Raw genomic sequence first — 25,773 nt, 5'->3', positions numbered from 1 at the left:
TCATTTTCCCTAAATCATCTTGTAGTTATGTATTGTTTATCTTAGTATCTTCAAAGTATGCTTCTCAAAATCAGAGAACCATAGAGTCACAGAGAATCACAGACTTCCCTGCTGTTGCTATTGTTTGAGCAGAACAAGTAAATGAGCGTCCTAAAAATAGTTGCCACCTATATTCACTGGACTGCTTTTCACAGGACAGGCCCTGCCTTTCTGAGCTCACTGCAGACATGCTCAAACATCTTTTCAAGTGCTGAGAAAATACTGATGCCTGGGTCAGGCATACTGTACTCTCTGCATAGCTTTCATCTGTAAGTAGGGCCCCTGCTCTATAGATGTGGGTATGTTTGAAGATATGCAATACTTCAATAAAATATACCTTGCTTGCTTCAGCATTGACTCACGTTTTTATTTTGGCTGTATTAGAAATTATTTTTCTTTCTTTTTTTCAAAAATGATAGAGTTTTAAAAATGTTTATCAGATTTTTCTCAACTTTCTTGTAATCCTTGTTAATGAACAGTATGGATCCATGGTCTGAACATAATCTAAGCCAGTTTCATGTCATTGTTGTTGCTGGCTTGCATCAAGACCTTCAGGTTAGTTTTCTACCACATTCCGTTGAATGTCCTAGCTGGTCTGCAGAGATGGTTTGCCATTCTCTGGTCTGGTTTTCATTTTATTAGTGATTCTCTGTAAAAAGAGATGCAGGAGACAATATTGAGAGGGTTCCTGTATAAAACAGCCAATAAACCAAGGGCAGGATAGCTAGCAAATATATACAAAATTTTTAAGATCTGCAATACAAAATCAATATGAAATGCAGCTCTTATTAAGATGGTTGCTTATTCCACTGTCCCTTCCATTTGACAGAGGGTGACATTGATCTTTTGCTGGAAAAATTTTATCAAGAAAACCAAGGACACATCTCTTCATCACTTTCTTCTTCAGTGACTAAACCAACAGCAGTGAATGGAGCTGGAGCAGCTGTGTGTACAAGTAAGGAGCATGTTCTAAAGAGGTAACAGAGTAGGGCACTGGACACCAAGTTCTGGGTGCACAGCTAGATCCCTCTGGGCAGAGCCCAGAAGGCAAAGGTCCTGAGGCAAACAGCAATTCATGTCTTGGGATATTCAGATTTACACTGATGGATGTTCTGCTTTGTTCCACTGGGTATTAGTGTTTGAAGCTGTAAGTTGTACTTCTGTGGTAGCAGAAAGCTATTGTTCAGATTCTCTTTCAGGTCTCACTTTCAGGTCTTCCACTTACAGGACCAGTAAGTCCAGATGCAGAAAGATTACTTTGCATATTCTATATAGATTTTCATAAATGAACTCCTGTAAATAAGCAAAATACCTTAAAGAGTAGATAAGTCATTCTTTGCCAGACTTAACATTTTGCATTAGATTAGACTTTGGGCAGGTATCTAAACAGAATTTTGCCTTTTTCCAGGTTATGAGACTGAACGACATCAAATTCGTCCATTCCAGCTAGCAGTGGCTCAGAAATTGCTGTCTCATATTTGCTCAATTGCTGACTCCAGCACTCAAAACCTTGATTTGGGTTCCTTCGAGAAAATTGATTTCTTGATTTGTGTTCCACCCTCCGAAGTGACTTATCAACAGACTTTGTTTCATCTCTGGCACTCAGGTGCTCATTAGTTAGCTTTATTTTAGATTTACGCAACGTTCTTATATGTATTCATATCCAGAAATACTGACACTTGCTCTGTTCTTTTAGGTATATTATTAGAACTTGGATTAGAAAAGGAACATCTTACAAAGCAGAGAGTGGAACAGTATGTTATGAAACTAGATGCAGAAGCCCAAATTAAATTCAAAATCTTTTTACAAAACTCTATGCAGAATCCACACACACTGTTTGTCCTAATCCATGATCATGCACACTGGGATCTAATGAGGTAAGAAAACTGTTAACTTGTTTTTAGAGAAATAATTATTATCTGCATTATTTCTCAAGATTAGTTTTCGGATTTATCCCTTCCTTCACTTTTGTTTACATCTTTCTGCTAACTCTGTCTCCCCATGCATTGAATAAACATATTTTAAGGTCCTTGATGATTTATTCTTACTGTGCTTATTATATTATGCCTCAGTGGAACATTTCAAAAGCTCAGTGGAGCTTTTTTTCTACAGAGCTCCTCATCCTCTTTTATTGTCCTCTGGGATGTAAAATTTGCAAAACCCCAACCCAGTGAGTAGACAACTAGTGAGCCAACACTGCTGGCTATTTTTTTAACTGATTGGAAATTTTCCAGTTCTTTTCTATCCAAAATTACTGATTTGTAAGAATTGAAAGCTTCTGTGGATTCGTAGTGATGCCAGGTAGAGTTCTGAGGGAAGAAGAGAAGTTTCTGTGTACTGTTCCCTATCAGCTCACTTATGTAACTCATTGCTTCCCTCACAGAGCTCTGTTTCCATAGATTCTCAACAACCTGCCTGCTGAGAAGTGGGGCTGCTTTTGCTGTCTGGTTCTGAGTCTTTTGGGGAGGTTGAAAAACATTCTGAATTCCAGAAACACCAACATATTCCAACTTTGAGATCATGGTAGTGTTTCTGAAACCAAAGACTGGAATCTTGCTTGTGAATGAAGAGAGGTCTTGTCTTTTACACCGGTTAACAATGATGACTTTCAATGAAACTGCATCTGAGGGGTTCCTGTTCAGCTTCCCTGTCTTAGGAACTTACATGGACTTTTACTGTCCCAGCCTTTGAGACATTTATTCATATAACATCCTTGAGTGGTAGGGAAGTACCTATGTTGCTGCTTAACTATGTTTTATATCTAGTAAAGATACATAGGCAGGTAAATGCCAAAAATTAAAACCCATTGGACTGAAATTTTGACTGAAATTTTGCACAGGAGCACGGAATTGACTGTCAACATTCTGTGATACTATAATGTGTAAGAATAACTTAGAGCAAACGTAAAGCAAAAATATTCTTTGCTTTTTCTCTCTTTTTCTATCATACTGACTTACCATCTGTACTTTTCTATCTTGATTTTTGTAGGCTAGAATTATCCTTTGTTACGGGCAGCAGTAACAATCTGACCAAAGTTACTGCAGGAGTATGTATCTCTTGGTAACTCCCACATTAGCTTCCTTTCCTACTTTATCTCTCATATTCTGCAAGGGATTGGTAATTTTCTAGTTAGAGTATCAAACTCAAAGAAATTTTTACTTGCAGTGAAATAAGTGGCATTTTCTTCTGTGCAACAATTTCAGGGTAAAAGAAGAGTCCTAAATTCCTTTAACTTCGATTTCACATCCAGGTTTAAGCTATTCTACTGACACAAATATTCCCTTTTGCTGATCACTTTGGAGAGTTTTGCGTTTCTTTTTTTGCAGTGCTATGCATAGTCTTTATCCTCAAGCAGAGCTGTCGACAGGACTTGTCGATAGACTGTTGAACTGCAGGGAGGTGAAAGAGGCACCAAATATTGTGACCCTCCATGTGACTTCCTTCCCCTATGCGCTGCAGACACAGCATACTCATATCAGCCCTTACAATGAGATCCACTGGCCTTCTTCATACAGCAATGTAAGATGGGTGCTTTGAGGTGCTTTTCTGACCTTTTCATAAGTGATTTTCCATTTATGTACTTGATAAAACAGTGAAGCCCCATGATTTTTTGTAACCAAGAGTGAAATTTGAATGATGTCTTGTTCAGTCTTTGGCAAGTTCCTTTTTCCTTTTCTTGTCCTTTCTAGCTTTCGTTTTCTTTATTCATTTTATATCTTCCATAAACCTTAATAGTTCTGCTAAAATTTTTTGAGCTACATAAATGGAAATAATTTTCAGTTCTATCTCCAGTGCATTACTGTATAAATATGTGTACATAAATGGATTTTACTTCATTTATGTGCATATTTATTCCATATAGCTGGTCTGTCTGTGTGTATGGATATGTGGGGAGAGAGAAAGAAATTAGGAAAAATTGGGTCAAAGTTTTATTCTCTCAAATAACTAATTCTTTTTTTTTCTCTTGTTCTAATATGTCTGAATAGATGTATGTTTATTAGAGAATGTGATTGTAAGTGTATCAAGATACCAATGGTTAATCACTCATAAATTAATTATTGATAGACTTTATCCTTATATTTTTATTGCTTCATTTGCTTTAGGGTGTAGATTTATACCGTGAAAACAAGAAATACTTTGGACTGTCAGAATTCATTGAGTCTACCCTCTCTGGACATAGTATTCCACTGCTTCGGTACGACAGCTCTTTTGAAGCAATGGTCATGGCTTTGGGAAAGAGGTATGGGGCCCTCCTTCGTTTAACATGGGAAACTTAGGAAGTTCTTTTTAGAGCCTTGAGTTATTAGTTAAAATACCATTTTATGTATTTATTTATTTATTTTACTTCTCACTGTCTTACACATCATTTACATATGCAAGGCATTTCACCTGTTCTTATTTTCTCTTACATATTTAGTATATACTGGGCCTGCAGTGCCATCAGTTAAGGCTGTCTCTTGCTATGGACATGCACACTGCTTAGCCCAGTTTACAGTGAGTTCTTGTTGTAACCTGTAACTAACTCTATATATAATAATCTAACATTGTATCATCATGTAATTTTAAAGGTGTTATTACTTTTGTGCAATATTATCACTTGCTGACTCTAGCTGATTTTGATTTTGAGCATACTGCCCTTGGAACATGAAGAGAAGTTAGATATAGCACTGTGGTAGGTACACATAAATCAGAAATTAAAACTTCAGAGCAAACCATAGTCACTTTTCTGAGCAAGCCATAGTAAGCACTCTTTTTACTGTGCACCTGGGTTTCATTTCTGTGAAAATCAGAACACAGGGAGCTATTGGATATCCGTGGATCACCTTTCCAGAAACTGGGGATTGAGACAGGGTGTAGCTGGCCTTGGGAAGTTGGAGTGCTCATTGGTTGCTGCCTACATATTCAGTCCTCTTGAACACAAGAGTAAGCTGGTTCAGGCTTCAGTAAGAAAACAAGAGAAACACCCAATCTCTCTCTGCCCCTTAAGAATGGCACACAATGAAGAATACTATTCTTATTGATAAGATAATGTAATTTTGATTGATGCTATTACTGAGTGCCTCAGCTAATATTCTGTGATAAATTTTCTAACAGCAGAAAGGTATGGATAAACTAAAGTGATGTAACCTTACTAGACTACTTGCTTAGTAAATCTTTATGAAATGAAGAGGCATCAGTTCTGATTGTGAAATGATGCCTTGCAAATACTGTACAACTTCAATTGATGAGATTTTGTTGTATAATAGACATGAAGGATTCATTACAGGAGAAAATCACGAGTTTACTATATTTTGTAAAAAAATAGCTTTCTCACGTCACCCTTTAATACTTTTTAATTGACAATTTATTTCAGGTTCCCCAGATTACACAGTGCAGTGATAAGGACTTTTGTCCTCATCCAACACTACTCTGCAGCTATGATGGCAGTGTGTGGTCTTTCTCAGATGAAGAATTACACCTCCGTTGAAACTCTGGAAATCACCCAAAATCTAATAAACTCTTCAAGACAATGTCCCAGTGGCCATGGCCTCATGGTAGTGTTGAGAATTCCATGTATCCCTCTGGCTGCAGTGGCATATGAACGTCTGTATAATGTAAGGGAAAGACTCGCACTTGAAGATAACTTTGAAATAATCTTGGGAAATCCTAATTCTGGAATCACAATCGGGAAGCACTTTGTGGAACAACTAAAGGTAAATTGCAGAATGGCATGTGCTGGGAAGCTTCCTTAGATGGGTAGGTGGGGAGACTTTACTGGTGACAGTTATAGTCATGAGCTGAAGTGTGGAGTCTTAAAGTAAAAACAAAAACTGCCATGAGGAGCATGACTTTTACCTTTTACACATACTGCCTCTGACACCTTTCTTGTCCTACCTGTGGTTAATGCTCAGTGAAGTATTAACTAATACAATTAGCATTTGACTTCCAGTAGCAACCCTCAGAAAGAGTTGAGCTTTTATCAAAAGGACTATGAGAAATACATTAAAAAGCCAAATAAAACGTTCAGGTTTTGCTGAATTTTCTCACAAAAACATCACAATGCAAAAAGATTTTAAACAGTGACTAGTTGATAGTTAAATTATTCTTGTCACCAGCAGGACACAGGAAGACTGACATGCTTGATCAGTGATGGTAGTTCTGGATCCTTCAGCTCCCTGGTGTTCACAATTTGGGATTTTATGCTTTCTGAATAATGTTTTGGTTCATGGGTTAATTTATATCCTTTAAGTCCAGAATCATGGGTCATCTGTTGGAAAAAAAGCCTCCTTTGCTCTTCATAAAATTACCATCTTCTGATCTCCAAAGCAAAAATGTATTTCTATTCTAGAATGTTACTATATATATATATGTTATACTGTTTACTCTGATCCAGTACATGTTAGATGAAGTAACTTGAGATTCAGAGCCTAATGTTGATCTCATTCTGCTGTTAATTAGGCATCACTTACTCTGAAAAATCAGTATTAGCTCTGAGTCACATCCTAATTGTGTTCTCTGACATGTATAGAGGGGAACATGAACAGATGTGAGAGGCCAAGTTGTTGTACTGTTGATCATACCATAGATACTCCTTATCTGTAGATCAGACTTACAGCAGAAAGCACTGACTGGTGAGTAAAACAATATAGTCTGAGGCTGAACAGTCAAACAATATATGGACTTGTCAGATTTCTCATGAAGTTACCAGGAAAACCAGTAGCTTTAGGGGAGAGTGGGAGAGTCCAGAGGGTTGTAAATAGGGACAGAAGTGTGTGTTGAACACTTCCAACTTTCTTCTTTTCCTCTAAGGTGAAAAAGTCTCATTTCAAGCTTATTTTCTTCCTTGAACTCAGACATCCATATATTATCTGCCTCAGGAAGCATCAGTATTCACTTCTCTCCCCCAAAACTCCTGCTCAGCTTTACTCTCCATTGTGCCATATTTGCCATATTCCCTGGTCTCAGTGCTGTCTATGCAGCTTGGAAGCTGGGAGGCTTTTCAGTCTGGAACATACAGTCCCAATGTCCTCAGACTAACAGCAGGCAGATTGCTGCCTGTAATGCTCTTGAAACTGTGAGAGCTGTCTGTTTTGAATTTGTCTCTGCTGTGTGGCTTCTATTCCATTGTACAAGTCGTTTATTATAATGGATGATAAAGTATTTCTTTCTGTCTTTTTATTTAATATAGGTATATCTCAAATATGTATATATAAACTATTACATAGTTATAGATAAGTCCAACATATAAGATAAGTCCATATAGATGTGTCCAACAGGGTTTCTCTACCTTGTACAGATCTGGCAGAAAATTGAGGATGTAGATTGGAGGCCACAGACCTATTTGGAATTGGAAGGTTTGCCTTGCATATTGATATTTAGTGGAATGGATCCACAAGGGGAGTCTTTGCCACGGTAAGATTCACTCTTTCCTCAGTGGCAGTGTTATCCATTGCTTATCAAATAGCTAAAGATTAACTGTGTGATTACTTGTGTGAAAGGAGAACAGATTTCAGTGTCGAGGTGCTGCTTTGCCATTTTTGGGGCAGTTTTTATATCATAAATACAAACTCCATATTATTGATAATAAACTTCTGTTTATAGCAAGATGTAAATAGCTGCAAAAATACTATGAGAGTTATCCCAGTTTAGGACAGAGAATAGGTATGTTAAAAAAAAGAAGCATAGCTGCTTAGGCTTCTTAGGGTAGCTGAGAAATCTGCATGATGCTGGTATGTGTGCCCCAGAATGTGTAGAGTGCCTTCTGGAATGGCAGCTGGAAGCCAGACAGGATGCCCTGGGGCACTATATGCTTCTGTATGTTCAATTGAATCCTATTCTGTGTGTTTTAGGTTTAGAATCCAAATTATTATTCTTTTTCTTACGAAGATGCTAATGTTCAGTGTAGTAATTAAGTTGTGTAACTGGGTTAAGTGAAAGAAAAGTGTATGCACCACAGTGGTAAGCCTATTAAGCACAAAATACTGTGTTCTGTCTCATCCCTCATTGAAGCAAATAGTGAAAAAATTCCCCCTTGGCTGTGTTTCTCAAAGAGATAAGGCAGTAGATTACAGTGAGTTTTCATACTAGCCCCTCCTGTTTCTCTCCAGATCACTGAGATACTGTGACCTACGTTTAATAAATTCATCTTCTTTGGTACGGACAAGCCTGGAGCAAGAACTCGGTTTGGCAGCATACTTTGTGAGCTCAGAAATTCACACAGAGAAAGCAGTTGTGAATGATGTGTTAGAAAGTGACCCAGAGAAACTGAGCAGTACTGACAATGAAGACGAAGAAATAGCAACAGAAGGTATTTTTTATTGCTGGTAATAAAAGAAGCTGTAAAATGATTGAAAATAATTAGCAAAAGCAGAAATGTATGGGTCACTTTAGTCTTACTAAGTGAGCTCTGTCCCTTAGTTTTGTTTCACCTCACTGAACCTCTGTTCCCTCCCCTTCTGCTGCTGATGCATTTTAACTTCTTGCAGTTCTGCTGTATCTGTTATCTCTGTTTTCTGGCTCCCTCCTGTGTTCCTTCTTTGCCCTGTATTTTCTGACAGCCACAAAGTGGAGCTTGAGTAGGAACACCAGGTGACACTCACTGTTCAGAGGACCCTCTGCACTCTCCCTCCCCCCCAGGGAAGGATGCAATTTGCTGTCTTAGAATCTGCATCCCTACCCTCAGGGCAGTGGCAGCTCCAGCTAAACTGTTCGAGGTGCTACCAAACCTATGCTAACAATGATGTCAGTGATAGATTCCTTTAAAGGAAACAGCTGAGTAGTCCTGAGTAGTCCCTAGTATGTAAGGTGTTAAATAGTATGGATAGAAAATATATTTCGACATAGAAACTTCTGAGTTCTCCTTGAAAATGCCCATGAATTCAAATCAACAGTGTAGAGTTGGTGAATTCATTTCTTAAGAAACCAATTAAAAACATACAAATGCTTAAGAACCAACAATAACTTACCCAAGAACAATTGCTTTCTGTTTTTTTTTTTTTTTAGTTATAATTGATGGACATTATCAGTTATTTCTTAGTTCTTTACACTTTTTTTTTTTTTTTTACTATCTGTTGTGACTGTGGAAAACAAAGGATTTTTATCCCTGTAAAGTATTTAAATCTCAAACAACTTGCCTTAATTTCCTTTTCTATGCTATGAGGATGAAGAAAGCCAATTACTGTTCACCGAGGAAGTTCTTACTCACTGAAAATGATAGCAGAATAAGCTGAACAAAAATATTTTATTTTATCCAATATGGACTCTTCATAGAGGAATGAAATACCTGAGGTCATACCCAAACTGTGTTCAATAGATGCTTGCTTCAGATACAATGAGTACTTGTGATGAGTAGCTCTGTCCATTTCGTTGAAGTGTGTTGAGATTAGATGTGATCTGAGTCAAATGGGCTCATATGTTATCTAAGGCTGCACTCCTGGTCCATGAAGTGTGGTATGGTATGGTCATCCAGAGTCCAATGCAGAACATGTGAGATAGGCTTACAGTCTAAGTTTGCTAATGGCAGTGTTTATGTCTCAGTTTATCATGCTAAAACGGTACAGAAACAAGCATTTTAACTTAGGAGCCTGAGCTAGGAATCACAAGTGAATGGCCTTGATGGCCATCCACCTGAGGATTTTCATCACCAAAAGCTGAGATACAATCTGGCCATAAAGCTGTGTGGGGTAGGAGGTAATTCCATAACATACTGACAAAATAGAGCTTGTTGCCTGCTGCTTTCCCTGACACTGGATCTGTGGGGAATGTAAGACATGGGTTGGAAGAGAAACCATATTTGAGACAGGCCTAGGTATTACCAGCTCCTGGTTGCAGCACTGATTTTTGTGAAGCTATTGCAGCTTAGCATAGGTAAATTAGACAGTAGGCTGATCCAATATTCTGTGGTGGGAACAGATACTCTCCATGCTGGAAACGGTGTCAGGATGAGGACAAGCTCCATGCAAACCCTTTTGTACTTTGCCTTACTTTGACAATATATCTGTGACTTGCAGGCTTACCTAAATTATATTTTGATTTTGTTTTCCCTTAATATCATTCACGAAACAGGTTCTGCTTCAGAAAAGAGAAGTCCTATGAAAAGAGAAAGATCACGTTCCCATGACTCTGCATCTTCATCTCTCTCTTCAAAAGCTTCCAGTAAGACCATAAGATCATCTCTGTTAGTTTAAGTTTAGGACATAAAAGAGACCTTAGCTTATTTGATAAATAATAAAAAGCATAAATCACTAAGGTTTTGATAAGGTCTATTAATGGGATCACTTAATATGACTAAAAAATACAGAGATTAGAGTTCTGAAGTATAGGAAATAGGATCTTTCCTTGCTTGGAAAATTACCATGTCATGAGTTGTCCAAACTAGGTGCTTTCATGTGGGCTGCTCATGGCTCTGTGCCCTCAGTTCTTCTGTGGTTAAAGAAATATTTTTATTTCTCTTTTTTATGTGCCCCTGGATACTGGTATTTTGAGGGATGCCACAGTGGTGTTACTTGCAACCATTCACAGTGCTGATGACACTTTTCTATTTTTTGCTAATGGCTATTACTGCTTCAGATTAATAGACAGGGCATAGCTTACTGTTTCTTGAAATCAGGAGAAACTACTGACTTTTGTTTGTTTGAAATGTGGGGGTTTTTTGAGAACCAGAATGGTTGTTTTCAACATGAGAGGAAATCTGGTTTAATCTATGTTCAGCCTTAGGCAGATATTCCTAATACCTTGTATGGACTGATTCCACAAGCAGTTCTCTGTCTACTTTGAAGACTGTGAAATATTTGCATGCCCTCTTTCACTAAGCATTAGGGATGCTCAGAACCATTTAACATGTGTTAAACTTTCAAGAAATCTTAATAGTTAAAATATATAGGGTAAAAATATGTAACTTTCAGAAAATTTGCAATTATCTGTGGGGTGTATTTACATCACATATTCCCAGCCAACATTCATGAGTTCAGTATGTTCTCTGAGCTGACCCAAAGCTGTATGATAATGCATTATGTAGTACCAGGGGCTTGAGGGCTGCCAGGTTTTATTAGATCAGCCTAAGTGCTGCAGTGACACAGACATGGGTGTCAGAGCAGAGCTGACTCAGAGGACTGTTTTTAGATGTCAGTCTGAGTAGACATTTCTGTAGTGTGGTGGGGTAATAGCCTGGAAATACTTATTTCCTTCAATTAATTTAAATAATAATTTAAATGAACTATTTTATTTTTATATTTCGTTTCAATAGTTTCAGTAATTGTGTATTTGTCTTGAGTGATTAAAGTATCTGGTGAGCACTTGAAGCACAGAATGTAGGAGGGAAATAGAGGACAGAGCAGTCACTGACATCTTTCCTATGCACTTCAGGACTTCAAAAGCCACTTCTGCATTGAAACAAATATTACAAACTAGTCCCATTATGGCTTCCTGCACGAGGAAGGTCAAAGCAAGAAGAGGAGCAAGACTGCCATGTTTGCTGGACAATGTATCAAGAGGATTATTTGTTGTGTTTTGTTTAACTGTGGCATTGACTAGCAGAGATAGTTGCACTGTGTTAAAATAGAAATTTTCTTTTAATTACAGCATTCTGCACTGAGTCATCTCCTCCCCAAGCCCTAAGTAACAGCACTGAAGAAGCTACAAATAACTATGAAAGGCAGAAGCAGAAAGTAGACAAGGGGGCACAAACAACAATCAGCAAACACTTGCCACCAGTAACTGAACAGCTGGATATGAAACAAAACATAAAGAGTACCCAAGTCTCTATCACCTCATCATCCTCCCCACCTTTCTCCTCCTCTTCTTCCTCCTCTGCACCTACTCATAATTCCTTCATCCTGCAGACATCTCAATGCTCCATGACCAAAGCATCAAAACAGCCTCCCATAGTTTTCCTGCCCAAACTGGTTTATGACATTATTACTTCTACAGACAGCAGTGGACTTCCCAAATCCTCTTCCCTCTTGCCTTACCATTCTGTTATGTGGGCAAGTTCTTTTCGTCCTCTTATGAGCAAGATGATGACGTGCACAGAGCAGTCTCTGTACTACCGCCAATGGACGGTTCCCAAGCCAATCCATATGGACTACAACAACAGAAATGAGGGCAGAATGGACACCTTTCACCCAAGGAGGCTGCTGCTGAGTGGGCCACCACAGGTGTGTAAAAAGAACAAGGTTGTGTCATTGATTTATATTGTTTAATAATCTCGGAAAAAAAAATTAGTTATTGTTTTTCATACTTGAAAGGGTGGGTTTTTTTTGTGGAGAGTAAATTACATATATTTTATTTCCTAATCCCTTCTAGTAAAAAATATCTTCCTTTCTTTGCTGTTAGCCTGAGTTTCAATAAAGAGAAGCTGCAGCAATATTCACTTTTCAGTCTCTCTCCATTAAAAATTTTTAACGATGGTTTGCTCAGGAGATAGATTTCATGTGTAATTTCAGTTTCTTAAAGTTGAATATGCATTTACATTTTAAATAAAGAGCAAATATCTTACCAAAGCTACTTTCTTATGATCAATGTGAAAGCAGCTGGGAGTTTGTAATTAGTTTCCTTTGCACAGCAGACAGAAATAGAAGCCATTGTAAATAATACATGCAAGAAGGCCAGTTCAAAGTAGCAGAGCTGTATTTAAAGATGAGTAGCTGACCCAGGAGTTTTTTACATTGCTTTGTATATATATTGAAATGGATCTAGTTCTAAGAAGTTAATTCTCGTGTAAATTCTCTAGGAATGTTTAGCATTTATCTCTGAGCAAGGTAGCTCCTAGTTAAGTGCACGTTACAGGCTAAAGGTAGTATTGTGCCTCGTGTTTTACTGAAGGATGAAGCAATGAGATAGGAAGAGGCCCTGTGCCTGCTGAGAGCAGATATATTTCCTGTGAACCTCAGAAGTCAAATAGGATAAATGCAAATCAAGACAAAGATGTCTCCAGTTACTGTAACATCAACCCAAAGACTTGATCCAAAGATAGTTACTGAATTAGCTTGCCACATGATCCACTCTTCTATGCCCGTCCATGGCAAATAGCAACTGCATATTGCTATTTGTTAAGTTATTGTTTTCCATTGTATACCTAAATATATGGTGCAGAAGAGCAGAAGGAGCATAAATGAGCTCTTCATATTGGGAATTCCCATGGATGTTACTCTGATTCATAAAGGATTCCAGAAAATATTCTGGAATGATCAGTTTTTCCCTGTCCATTCCTATGATCTAAATAGTTTGTGTTTGCCAAATACTGAGGTAATATGTGATCAAGAAACTGAATTTCATACTCAGCTGCAGCATAAAAATGAATACAATCTAGAGAGGGATGTTCATTTTCATCCCCCCAAAAAACCCCAAAATGACAGTCTGTAACAAAATAACAGGCTGTAACAAAACGACAGGCTCTAACTTCTTTAAGAATTTTATATTGCATTCACATCAATCCCCATAAAAATACAATTTTGAGAGCCATCCTAAACATTTAGATTAGCCAATAAGAAATTTTTTCTTTGGTATTCATTTGCTTTTGAGTCCCAAATGTAAATTGTGGATCTCAGAAGAGTCATTCAGAGTTTTTGACAGCATACTACACATGGTGAGGTTTTGATGCTTCACATTCTTGATATTTGCAATTTTAACTAACAATGATCAAAGAGGAAGTTTGTTTATTTGTCAGCCCACTTTTCACTATCAAATCTCTTTGTTTTTTTTCCAAGTATGGAAAAAGTAGGACCAAGTAGGACCACTGTTCACCCTCTGTACAGCTGTGAATTTCAGCCTTGGTAACAATTCTTTTAATTGAAACTCCATCTCTTTTTCAGCTGTCTTCACAATGCAGGTTATTTCCTAGTGTTGTATCAGGTTCTACAGTTGGATTAGTTCCTAAAGGATGATTTTTATATGTTTATTCCTTTTATATTCCTCAGTTCTATCTGAAGAATATACCTGTTTCACACAGAAGAAATTCATGCTCATCAAATCAGGAATATCATATTTTCTTCCTAAATATAAAAATGTAAGGTTATATACTAATTGAATAGAATTTTACATTTATTATTCAATGGAAATATCTTAATTTATTTCTATCTTCATGGAAAAACCCATCAACTTTTCTACCCTTACTATTTTAGCCTCCCAAAGTACTTAAAACACCCGTGAACCAAACAAACAGCTTTAAAAGTATGTGGGTTAATTTAAGATATAACAATTCAATGTTTCTTGAAGGGAATAGTAATAATAAAATAAGTAGAAATTAGAATTATCCTTCTCTTTTTAGAATAATTTTCCTTCCTGAAGTTTATTCATTGTTTTTGATAATATTAACATTTCACATGGACTTAATACTTACTGCATCAAGAGGTATAGGCAGAAATGAAAACAATTATTAGACAGCTCATATCTAAATGTTGGTAACATCTCAGCTAAAGTATAAGACTGCCAGAGTAGTATCTTCCCAAAAATTAGTAATTACTTGTTTTCTTTATCAGGCAGCAATTCCTTTACTAAAATTTAAATCAGGAAGCAATTTTCTGGTTAATATGAAAAATACTAAATCAATAGAGCAAGAAATCTAGGAACATTAGAGAATCAAAATTACAATTCTCATTGTCAGGGAAATTAGCAACAAAATATGCTCATCCTTCTCTCAAAGGTGTGAGACATTTTGACCAGTACATATTAGCCTGTGTACTCGTCAAAATATTTTGCTGGAAGACTTGATGCATTTTTACAAGGACAGTTATGTATGTTAGAAGGCAATAAATGTCTTATTTTTACAATAGACTTTAGGAAGTGCAGCAAAAACTGGATAGATATGGAATAATTTATCTGTAATTAGCTGGCATGATCAAAGTGAAGCCATGGGTTAGTGAGTATAATTTAATATACATCATCATGAGCAATATGTATCATATCTACATCTGTTCCCTGGTAAACCCACGCAAGTGCCTATATGGAATTCTAAATTCCCTCAAGTATTTTTTCTTCAGAAAATTCATCTTAAAGTTGCACCCCAAAGTGCAAATCAAGGTTTTGTATGTTTGGTTTTTTAAGTGGATTTTACAATTTAGAACAGGCATTTTCCTGAAGTATGGAAGCTGCTGGTGAGCACAGCTCAGTCCTGTGGCACCACATCCAGGGAATAGAGCAAGCATGTCTTAAAACACTTCCTGAAGAAGAAAACTGCTGCCCATATTATTACTCTACCTTTATTAAAATCTCATTACAATGGGTGTATATACCATTCACATTATGTAAAAAAATATTAGGGGAATATTTAATATATCTATTATTAGCTGTGTTTTAGAAGAATGTAGCATGTGGAAACACGGAGAAGAGCCATCAACATTTGACCAACTGTCTGTGGATCATCAGCATGTTTTCTGCAAATCATCATTGATTCACAGGCCACAGTTTGAAAACCACTGTCATGGTATGTGAAGAACTGTCTTACCTGGAAATTAGAATAGAAAAGCCCTATGGGATTATTTCCCCTTTCACCATATTTCTCCAAATGTGAGGCCTGAAATCTGATGATGCTTTATACCAACATGTAAGAATAATAAAATACTTCTACTGGTTCTGGTATCCAGTATCTGGAACAAGATAAAAAAGGAAGCTCATTACTGTTATACCTTCTACAATAGCACTTTTGGATGTCATTTCATGAATGCATGGAGGCACACATGCAGTTTATCTCACTGGAATGCTCTCTCTCAGATTCTTTGTTGGTTTGCACTTTATCCTTGATATCTATGGCAAGCAGAGTTTAGTGGTAAAAATCTTTGGAGAGCTTTCCCCTCCTCTTTGGTAATACATGTCTTTGGTACAAAAACTAGACCTTCATATATACGTCAAATTTTCTTCACGAAAGAATTTAAATTCATATTCCTTCCTCTTGCTATAGCTACAGTCTTCATGAATGAAGAGCTGCAGAGTAAGCATATTCTTAGTATTTTAAGGGTTAAACCATCCCTGACACTAAGGATGAAAACAGAAATAAAACCCCTAAATCTCATCAGGCCCCAGATTCCTTACTTATCATCAGTTTTCACAAGATTTGAGATTTTAATTTCTTATTCTTCTGGGATTTTCTTCTTCCAAGTCTGATTCTTCAAACTTCTGTCTTCCAAAGTCAGGTAGACAGGAACAAATTAAAGTAATACTTCCACTATTTGGGAATATTTCCCCCCAAGTGCCTTATCTTACAAAGTGCTGAGCACTGCCACATATTTGAGGAACCTTTTTTCTGGAAAGTAGAGCTGTTTGTGGCCCTTCTCATGTACATTTTGTTTCAGCAATTGTAAAAATGTAGCCCAGTTCTAGGTTCCTTCAGTCTTTTAATCTGTTTGCAACTTTGGTACCCAGAGCAAAGACAAGAGATGGGGAAAAACACCTTGCTCAGAGTACTTCCTCACCAGTTGGTGTCATTATTAATGTATCATGCTTAGACCAGAGTCACTAGTTAGGATCAGCACAGCATTGTGCTTGGCTTCCCTAAAGCCGTGTAAAGCTGCAGAGCAATCAGATATCCACTTTAAAGTTTCTTTTCAGATCTCCTATTTGTTGCAGTTAGGAGATAGAGGATGGGCAGGATCCCATTATGCAGAGGATTATGCTTCACAGGTGTGCATATCCTGCTTGCAGGATCTCTTTGTAGCTACTTACAGTGCACAAACTCTTGAAAAAGGGGTAGTGACAGATAGGGCAGGGGCTCTTTGGAGAGATGTGGAAGTTGTGGTTTTTGGTAGTTATTCAGTATTTTCAAACAAAGAAAAAGTCTCAGTGCTATTCCATTTTTTCCTAGAGATGGTACACATATAAAATAGTACAATTAATTTTAAAGGTGCATTTAGATATTTGGGTATGCTACCAGTTCACTTGTTCAAGATTCTTCCCTTCTGGAGTAAATGCTGATTGTAAATGAGATGTCATTCATTTCTCATTTTCTTTTTGAAAATCTTCTTCTCAAAATGACCTGAAAAAGGTATTCTCTCTTTCACCAGTTCATTTCTTGAGCAGCAAATGTAGGCAAATGTGCTAGTGAATGGAGTCCAAATATGAATACTGCAATTTCTCAGCCCAGTCTCTGGCAAGGAAACTTTCTAATAATATGGAGATATTCCTGAAAGTTCCCAACCGCTTTTTATGTACAGCATTGCTCATATCTAGCAGTTCATAAAACTCACAGTACAGAATCGGAAACTTTTAATGTGACAGATAATGAGAATTGGCTAAGATCTGATGCATGCAATAGCCTAAGTGCATGCATTACAGTGTAGCATGTAGCACTTGTCATCCTGTGGTTTCCAGCGTTTTTGACATGACCCTACAGTTTTGTGTGCACTTGAGCCTGGTGACTGATGCTTTTCATCTCAGCACCACACAGCAGGAGCCTCATCACTCCCACACACATTGTGAAAAGCCATTGGCAAAGACTGGATCCCCAAGGAAAGAAAAATACATGAGTTTGATACAATAAAATCTTAATGCATATAAAAAAGAAAATGTAAGGTTTTCAGCAGGTTGTTCTGTTGACAATTCTAAGTATATACTTCAGACAGATTAAGAATTAATTTTTATATAGATATCTAATATCAAGGAGACAGGTGTGCTTTTGATAAATGATCTCGTTTGAAATTAGGAAACTTAATCTGTCAGGCTACCCTGTGTTTAATGAAAATATGATCAGAGGCACTTTAAAAGAGTATGTTCATAGGAGAATAAAAAAGTAATTTCAGACGTGAGGAAAACAAATGAAAGTATTTTCTTTGTTTGCCTCAGATGTGGGAAAATAAGATGGTTTTGTTTTAGCTCCTCAATCAGTAGCCATTGGAGCCAAGTTCAGAACCTTGTTCCAGGGTCAGAGGAAAAATTCTCATTAGTTTCAATGGATTTTACATAAAAAACAAAACTGGGAGTTAGAAACATCTGGTCCATGGACTGACTGTAGTCCATGCTGTCATTTCCTCTGTTCAAAGTCACTTTTTTTTCTGTGTTACTCCAGGATGACAGAGTTGTGTGCTGACATTTGATTCTCAACAGAGAACATGGATAATGAGACCCTTATCCACCCTTTGCGAGCAACTGTTCAAACTGCAGTCTGATATGAAAAACAGCAGATAATGAGCTTTGACCAAAACAAATGTCTATTACTTCAAATTTAAAGCCTCCCTTCCTCAAGTGTTGAGAGAAAAAGAAAATTTTTCTTGTCATAGATGGAAAATAGTAACTTTATTACTCTGTTTAGCAATTCCAACACCCTGTGCTTCTGACATGTCCTAGCAGTAATGGAAGTGAAGCTGTGTTTTCAATTCAGTAGTAATATAGACCTAATCCAAAATCTGCTGCCACTTTGTGAAATCAGACAGTTGCTGTCCAATGTGTTGTAACTGATCTATGTGTTAACCTCTCCCACACACACACAATCATGGTTTTTAAAGCTGCCTGCTTAGACATGGCCTTATGTGCTTGATGTTATCATCAGCAAACCACATGTGACAGACAGAACAAGCCATTGAGTAAATCACTGACTGTGGTTTATACCTTCCAGCAATAGTCTTGATGTAGTGAAGGGAAAATGTTTGCTGTGTTGATGGGGAGAAAAAGAAAGGAGAAAATTATATTTTAAGATAATTTTAAAATGGATTTTTAAAGGTAATTTGAAAAGATTGGAAGGGAAATAATGTGTTTTCAGCATGAGAGGTGGAACAGGACATTGTTGCACATTCCATGTCCTTCAGGAGTGGAAGTGGCCAGCATGAGCTCTCTCAGGGATGCGTTGCCACTTCTACTCCTCAGGAGAGTGACTGTACTTCAGTAGCAGGCAGTGTACTGGTGAATCATATGGAAATGAAAGGCTTGGGATAATTCTTTAGTTATCTTTTAATTTGAGGGGGGGGGTTTGTGCATTTTATGAGCTTATGTGATTTTTAAATATTCATTGCCTGTGTAGAACCTATGTTATGATGTTATCATCAGGAGAGAAAATTCTTGTCTGTAATTAGACCTGTGATATAAAACTTTTCCAGCTAGGCTTCTGCACAGAGAGAATAAAACTGTTGAACATTAAGCTTTTCATTTATGCCAAGGAATACACAAATAACAAGTATATCCAAGTGCTGAATATTAATATTCAGTTTCACCACAGCTACAGTTTCCAGATATGTGGAAAACTAAGATGGTGAAAAGCAAAATTTTACTTTTTTTTTTTCCCCCTATGTTTACAGATAGGGAAAACGGGTGCCTATCTGCAGTTCCTCAGTATTTTGTCCCGAATGCTGATTAGACTGACAGAAGTGGATGTTTATGATGAGGAAGAAATCAACATTAGTAAGTTCCTGATATAAAAATATTCTGGAGACAATAGAAAATTGTTATGTTAATTTGAAATACAGTTGTCTGTATATTCTATGCCTGTTCTATTCACCTTTTTCACCTATATTCTATGCCTTACTATTCACCTTTTCAATTGCTTTACATTATATAAATACTGTAAGAAAAATTCTCTGTGATCTTCAACTGATACTTAAGAATATTTTATTATTTTATTCATCATTAAGAATTTAAGCAAAGAACATACTTCTGTTTTTTGTGTATTTATGTATATTAAATTATATCCAACCATTGGTCTTCAGTGTAGAATTGAAATGAATGTTTGTGGTAAAGCATATAAAAGGAATAATTGAAATTTTGTCAGATTTATACCATGAGGAGCAATGTCATATTTTGTTGTTACACAATATTATTTTTTGTTATTACCTGAGGGAAGGGAGTTTCTGCTCTCTAATATCTAATTTTAGTCCAAACTTGCTTTATTTACAGTGTATTACTCCTCTGTGTTTCCAGATGTATTTCTGTCAGACTGGACATGAAGATAATTTTTAAAAGGTAGAGTTGCATTGAGGTGCAAGGTACATTTGTGCAAAAGTTTACCTCTTGGTGCATAATGACATTGTGTCATCAGACTAATGAAAGAAAAAATGAAGCAGGAATAATAGGTACAGCAAAACCATCTATAGCTATATAAAGAGCTTAAAAAAAATCTGAATTCTTATTTTTCAAAAATATCATAGACATAAAAGAAGAATCTGATCAATACTACCATCAGCCTGGAGATATGTGGCCAGATTTGGAGTCATTTAAGAAGATGCCTTTTGACTACACCATCCATGATCCAAAATATGAAGATGCAAGTCTGATTTGTTCAAAGCTTCAGACTATGAACAGTGAAGGTTAGAATTTTTTAAATCCTGTTTGGTACATATATATGTATTTACTGTTTTTAATGCGATAATCCTATTAAACTTTTAAGCAGAGTCAATAAGTAATAGTGAAAAAAGATTTCAAGTTTTCCAGATGAAGTACCAGAGTATGACCCTTATAAATTACTTATGGAATATTATATGGATAATCCTTAATTAAAAAAAGCTCTAATTCCACATTAAATTTGTGTATTTGGATGATTTTATAAAGTAGCATTGTCCTGCTCTGTAGCAATGCAATGATTTATGTGCGTAAAATTAGCTTTGTAGTTAAAAGTATCTATGAGTTTATTTTTTAGGTTTTATGTTAGGTTTGGAAAGCATGTGATGAACATGCCCAGATCTAGATTCCTGGAGTACTGATGTGTGAATTAGTCCTCTGAACTAGCCAGCTGGACATCCACAGGCAGGACTGGGTGGCAGGGAGGAAGCATTGCCATTCAGAAAGACCTTGGCAGGCTGGAGAAGTGGAACCTCAGGAACAGGACCCTGTTGAACAGTTCACCAAATGTGCCCCTTGCACTTGGAAATAGAATAATTTTATTCAGCTGTACAAGTTTGGGGCCAGCTCTACAGACAGCAGCTTTGCTAAAGGTGACGTGATGGTCCTGGTTAACAACAATTTTAACATGAGCCACCAGTTCTCCACTGGGTTAATGGCTTACTAATAATCTAACAGCAGGTCAACGGAAGTGATTATTTTTTTGTGATGGCAACTCTACGGCCACATCTGGGTATTCTGTCAAGTTTTTGGCTTCCCAATATGAGAAAGACATTGACATAGAGAAGTGAGGCCAGTGAGCAGCCACCAAGATATGGAGAAAATTTGAGTGAATTGGATTTGTTTCAGTTTGGTTTGTTTGGGGAAGTCTAGCAGGTGCATCTGAATGCTGTCTTCAACTTCCTAATGGGAATTCATAGAAAAAAGCATTTATAGATACACAGTATAATGACAAGAGATAACAGACACAAATTGCAATATGGAAAATTACAATTAGATTGTATGAAAAATATTTGCAGAATAACAGTGGTCAAACCACGGAGCAGGTTGCTCAGAGAGATCATGAAAACTCCACTCTTGTGATTTTTGAAACTGAAGCTGAAAATCTGAGTGGAAGATTAAATAACAAAGTCCTTTTCAGCAGAAAATACAACTCATCTTCCCTTAGTCTCTCACAAACAGGATCTTTTGAAAAATACAGATATTAACTAAGGAGCAACATCACTAAATTGCCAAATTCATTTCACGTAATCTACTGTGATGTCTGTCACAGAATGGCAAATTTTTTACTATTTATTGCTTTTGTAAGCATACTACCAATAATAGCAACAATGAAAATTGTAATGATCAGGCATCTAAGCCTTATGTAAAATCTGTATTGAATTATGATAATAATAAATTTGTACATAATTCCTTGTAGTTCTTGCTGTGCATAGCAATTTATAAAATATACTGTGCTCAGAATGAATTCCTGGTTTGTTTTGTGCATGTTTTATATTGCCATTTTTCCTAGAAGCTGATTTCAATGACAGAAACAGTCTGTCACAAGAGAATAAATTCTAGTCTTGCATATATGTTACTTTTAATTTGTTTCTTCTCTTAACAGACAGATCAATGAGCAGGAGACAGGAAGATATGTACACATGCCGTCAAACAACTAGGATGAGATTGTCCAAGTATGCAGCATATAACACCTACCATCACTGTGAACAGTGCCATCAGTACATGGGTTTCAATCCCAGGTACCAGGTAAAGATTTCCAGGTGTTACTCTGCAGATCAGAAGCTGAAGCACACACAACCCAAACGCAGCTTGTGTACATTTACTGTCTTTTAATTGGCTTAGAAGTTGTGTGTGTGTACATAGAGCTGATTTACAGATTTTGTTATTTCTTGAGGCTTACCTGCCTTGACTAGGCTGCAGTTTGGGGAGATCAGGGGGCCAACCCTTTTGTCATTTACACTACTTTATTCAGTGTTGTGATCTGCCTGTGTACTACCAGTTAAAACTGCTTTTCCAGTAAGCCTTCCACTGGGTTTTGCTTAAGTGGAAAAGTTTGCATATGAGTAACTGCACCAGGTACTACTTCTGATACAGGAGTAGTCCAGCACCGAGTAGTCTATCTGTGGTATACATCTTGCTTTTACTCAGAATAACCCTCTAATTTCTTGCCTATTATAATGTGAGAAAGAAAGTGTCAGCAATGCAAATACTATTTTTTATGTGCCAGTATTTCTGAAAGCCAGGAGGGGCCTGTAAGTATTGGTACAATCTGCAAGATGAAACTGAAACAATAGTTTCAAAAGAGGAACACTTTAATTGGTATTTTTTTAGTGTAAGCCTAGCCTAGGGAATATTGCTTTACACTTATGAATAATGAAGTTAAATCTAATGTCATACAGTAAGTGACTGTAATCTGTTTAGCAATGTTGTAAATGTATATAGACTACACTGAGACCTTGTGATTTGACTTTAACTGAAATGATCTTATTTTTTTTCCCATCCTTAGATTTACGAGTCCACTCTGCATGCATTTGCCTTTTCCTATTCTATGCTGGGAGAAGAGATACAGCTGCATTTTATCATTCCAAAATCAAAGGAGCATCATTTTGTCTTTAGCCAACCAGGAAGACAGTTGGAAAGTATGAGGCTACCGCTAGTCACAGATAAGGTAGCTGGATTATTTTTATTTATACTTATGGCCATATATAGGAGAGAGACACCACCAATTTCAAAATGTCTTGTATTAGTATTCTCTATACTACTGTTCCTACTGCCAAGAGACAATGAAGATGTCCTTATGCTAAGCTTGTATTTTCTTCCAGAAAGGGATAAGTGAAAAAAAATTGTTGAGACACCAAAAGGTCTATCTTTTGCTCATCCTCAAGGTTGATACTTTGGTATAAACAGTCTTTTCTGTGACAAAAGGGTTTTGGTTATGGGCTTAAGATGTTAAAGTGAGAATTCTTTGCAGTTTCTTTCTGCAAAGAAACTGAAAGATATGATTTCATTTATCGTATCATTAGTAAGAGGAAGCATTTTTTCTGTAGAGAAAAAGCAGTGGAATATCCTTGTTTATTCTGCATAAATGCTTAGTTACTTTCATATAAAAATAACGCTTTCAAAGAATCTTCTTAGTCATGGCTTCAAGACTGTATAAAGAATCACATGTCATGCGTGTAGAAAACACTTTGTAAGGTCATCTATTTAACAGGCTCTGCAAACTCTGACCACAGAATCACAGAATATGCTGAGTTAGAAGGGACCCACAAGGATCACTGAGTCCAGCTGCTGGCCCTGCACCACCATCCCCAGGAGTCACATCCTGTGACTTGAGATCACTGTCCTAACACTTCTTGAGCTCTGTCAGGCTGGTGCTGTGATCACTTCCCTGGGGAGCCTGTTCCAGTGCCCAGCCACCCTCTGGGGGAAGACTCTTTTCCTGATATCCAACCTAAACCACCCATGAGACAATTTCAGGCCATTTACTTGGGTCCTACTCACCAGAGAGAAGAGATCAGTGTCTGTCCCCCCTCTTCCCCTCACAGGAAGCTGTAACTGCAGTGAGGTCTCCCCTCAGTCTCCTCCAGGCTGAACAGAAAAAGTGACCTCAGCTACTCCTCATACGGCTTCCTCACGGCCCTTCACCATCTTTGCTGCCTTCCTTTTGACAGTCTCTAATATTCTAATATTTTTCTTATATTGTGATGCCCAAAACTGCACACAATATTCGACATGAGGCCACACTGGTGCAGAGATGTTGACCTTTACAGAGATTCCTGATAGCCATGTCTAAGGTGAAGCTGTGCCTTGCTCAGGCCACAGTGCTTGGAGTACTGAAGCAATCTGTGGAACAGCAGTAAGCAGTAGCACTTCTATCTTGGAGAAAATAAGCTGCTTCCAATAAACAGTAATAAATCAATATCACCTTCCAGTTCAAGTTTTAAATAGAAGAACCAAGACAGCAACACAACAGCAATGTAAGAATCACATCTCCTGCTCTCCCTCACCCAGTAAACTTGTGCTTGGCTACATGGTCAGAACGGTGCACTGCATCTTTGTGGATTCTTTTCTTGCTTCTGCCACTGACCTGTTTTGAGGCTTTGACATTTAATGACTATTCTCCCTTTGCTTCTTTTTCTATTCCCTTGCTCCAGTCAAAAAAGTTGTACTGTAGTTTTGGAGTAAGGTGTTTCTTACAGTCCTGTATTATACGGACCTAAATCCTCTTCCAATCTATCTTTAAGGTATCTCTGCACTTGGCAGGCCAAGGTTAACAGTCCTGTCTATTCCACCAAACTCTCATCGGTCAAATAACCTAAATGATAGAGTTTTCTTTTTTCCAATTCTTATAAAAGTTGTTTATTTTCCTATCAAGGAAGTTTAAAATGTGTCACTTTGTCTAGTGTTAGTGGATCTGATTTATTCTTCTGAAGAATCTATTTCTCCTTTTTCTCCCTGGATTAATACAGAAGCTTGCACTTCTTTTTACCTACAGAGTGAAGATTACATAAAAAGCCCCACTTTTACTCCCACCACTGGCCGTCATGAACATGGACTGTTCAATTTATATCATGCAATGGATGGAGCCAGTCATTTGCATGTTTTGGTTGTCAAGGAGTATGAAATGGCCATATATAAGAAGTATTGGCCCAACCACATCATGCTTGTTCTTCCAAGCATTTTCAATAGTGCAGGAGTAGGTAAGTGTAACAAAAGGTTCTAAAAAATGTGGACACACAGCTTGGGTCCTTTGGTGTTGTTATTGGACAGTGAAATGTAGACCCACAGCTTGCAGCTAGGAAGTCTGATCTGGTGATCTGGATCCCCTCTGAAGACAAGGTGTCACAGCTGAAGATACACTTCTCTTAAACCAGGATGCCTAGAACAAGCTCATTGAGTTGCACCCTAGAAATATTTTACTCTTCTATTGTCTTTGAAGGAAACTGAGGGTGTTAAAACTCAGATGGAGTTACTGACTCTGTTTCCTTGTGGCAATAAGTTGAGTGCTATTTGCATGTGCAGTGTTGCTCTGGTTGGGTATATCCCTCAGGTAAGTTCTGCTAATGTAACATCTGTGAAATACTCAACCCTTTGCTTGTGCTGCTGGAGCAACTTATATGCAGCAGTAGTGACAAACATTCAAAGTAGATCATCAGGGACAATTTCCAGTGTTATTCACTGGAAAGCTGGTCAGTCAACATGTCTTAACTCTTTGCACTAAGAGATGCTAATATTGTCACATGAAAAGAAGTAGTCACTAAATCCTTAAGAAACTAGCAAATCTTTACCACAGAAGTCAGGCTGCAGTTTTCACCCTTGCCAATGTGGTTCTTTAAGTCACTTGATTGGCAAATGACAAAACAAGTTGGCTTTGGGTGGTGGTGGGGTTAAAATCTTCAGAATGATTTATACTCTTGTCTGTGCAGAAATATTCACTTCAAAAGGCTTCTGAGTTCATAGCAAACAGTTTCTGCCCCTATTTTTAATCTGGTGGTTTAT

The 25,773-nt window shown here is 37.3% G+C and overlaps 1 protein-coding gene across 4 annotated transcripts in view; it reads left to right on the top strand.

Moving 5' to 3' along the window:
• The window catches only part of GREB1 (growth regulating estrogen receptor binding 1), an 87,032-nt gene that overhangs the window by 51,706 nt on the left and 9,553 nt on the right, over window positions 1-25,773 (top strand). For all 4 annotated transcript variants that reach the window (XM_012572819.5, XM_072926355.1, XM_072926357.1 and 1 more), the window contains 15 exons: window positions 869-994; window positions 1,448-1,645; window positions 1,736-1,916; window positions 3,366-3,558; window positions 4,143-4,279; window positions 5,393-5,732; window positions 7,316-7,431; window positions 8,127-8,326; window positions 10,084-10,173; window positions 11,599-12,173; window positions 19,236-19,338; window positions 20,082-20,240; window positions 21,878-22,020; window positions 22,781-22,942; window positions 24,770-24,974. In XM_012572819.5, the coding sequence (XP_012428273.4) occupies window positions 869-994; window positions 1,448-1,645; window positions 1,736-1,916; window positions 3,366-3,558; window positions 4,143-4,279; window positions 5,393-5,732; window positions 7,316-7,431; window positions 8,127-8,326; window positions 10,084-10,173; window positions 11,599-12,173; window positions 19,236-19,338; window positions 20,082-20,240; window positions 21,878-22,020; window positions 22,781-22,942; window positions 24,770-24,974 (2,928 nt within the window). The remainder of the gene's footprint in view (window positions 1-868; window positions 995-1,447; window positions 1,646-1,735; window positions 1,917-3,365; window positions 3,559-4,142; window positions 4,280-5,392; window positions 5,733-7,315; window positions 7,432-8,126; window positions 8,327-10,083; window positions 10,174-11,598; window positions 12,174-19,235; window positions 19,339-20,081; window positions 20,241-21,877; window positions 22,021-22,780; window positions 22,943-24,769; window positions 24,975-25,773) is intronic.

This window comes from Taeniopygia guttata, chromosome 3, assembly GCF_048771995.1.
Source record: "Taeniopygia guttata chromosome 3, bTaeGut7.mat, whole genome shotgun sequence".
In the NCBI taxonomy this organism is placed as follows: domain Eukaryota; kingdom Metazoa; phylum Chordata; class Aves; order Passeriformes; family Estrildidae; genus Taeniopygia; species Taeniopygia guttata.
The sequence above is the reverse complement of the archived record's forward strand: the minus strand, read 5'-3'. Positions and strand labels throughout refer to the sequence as shown.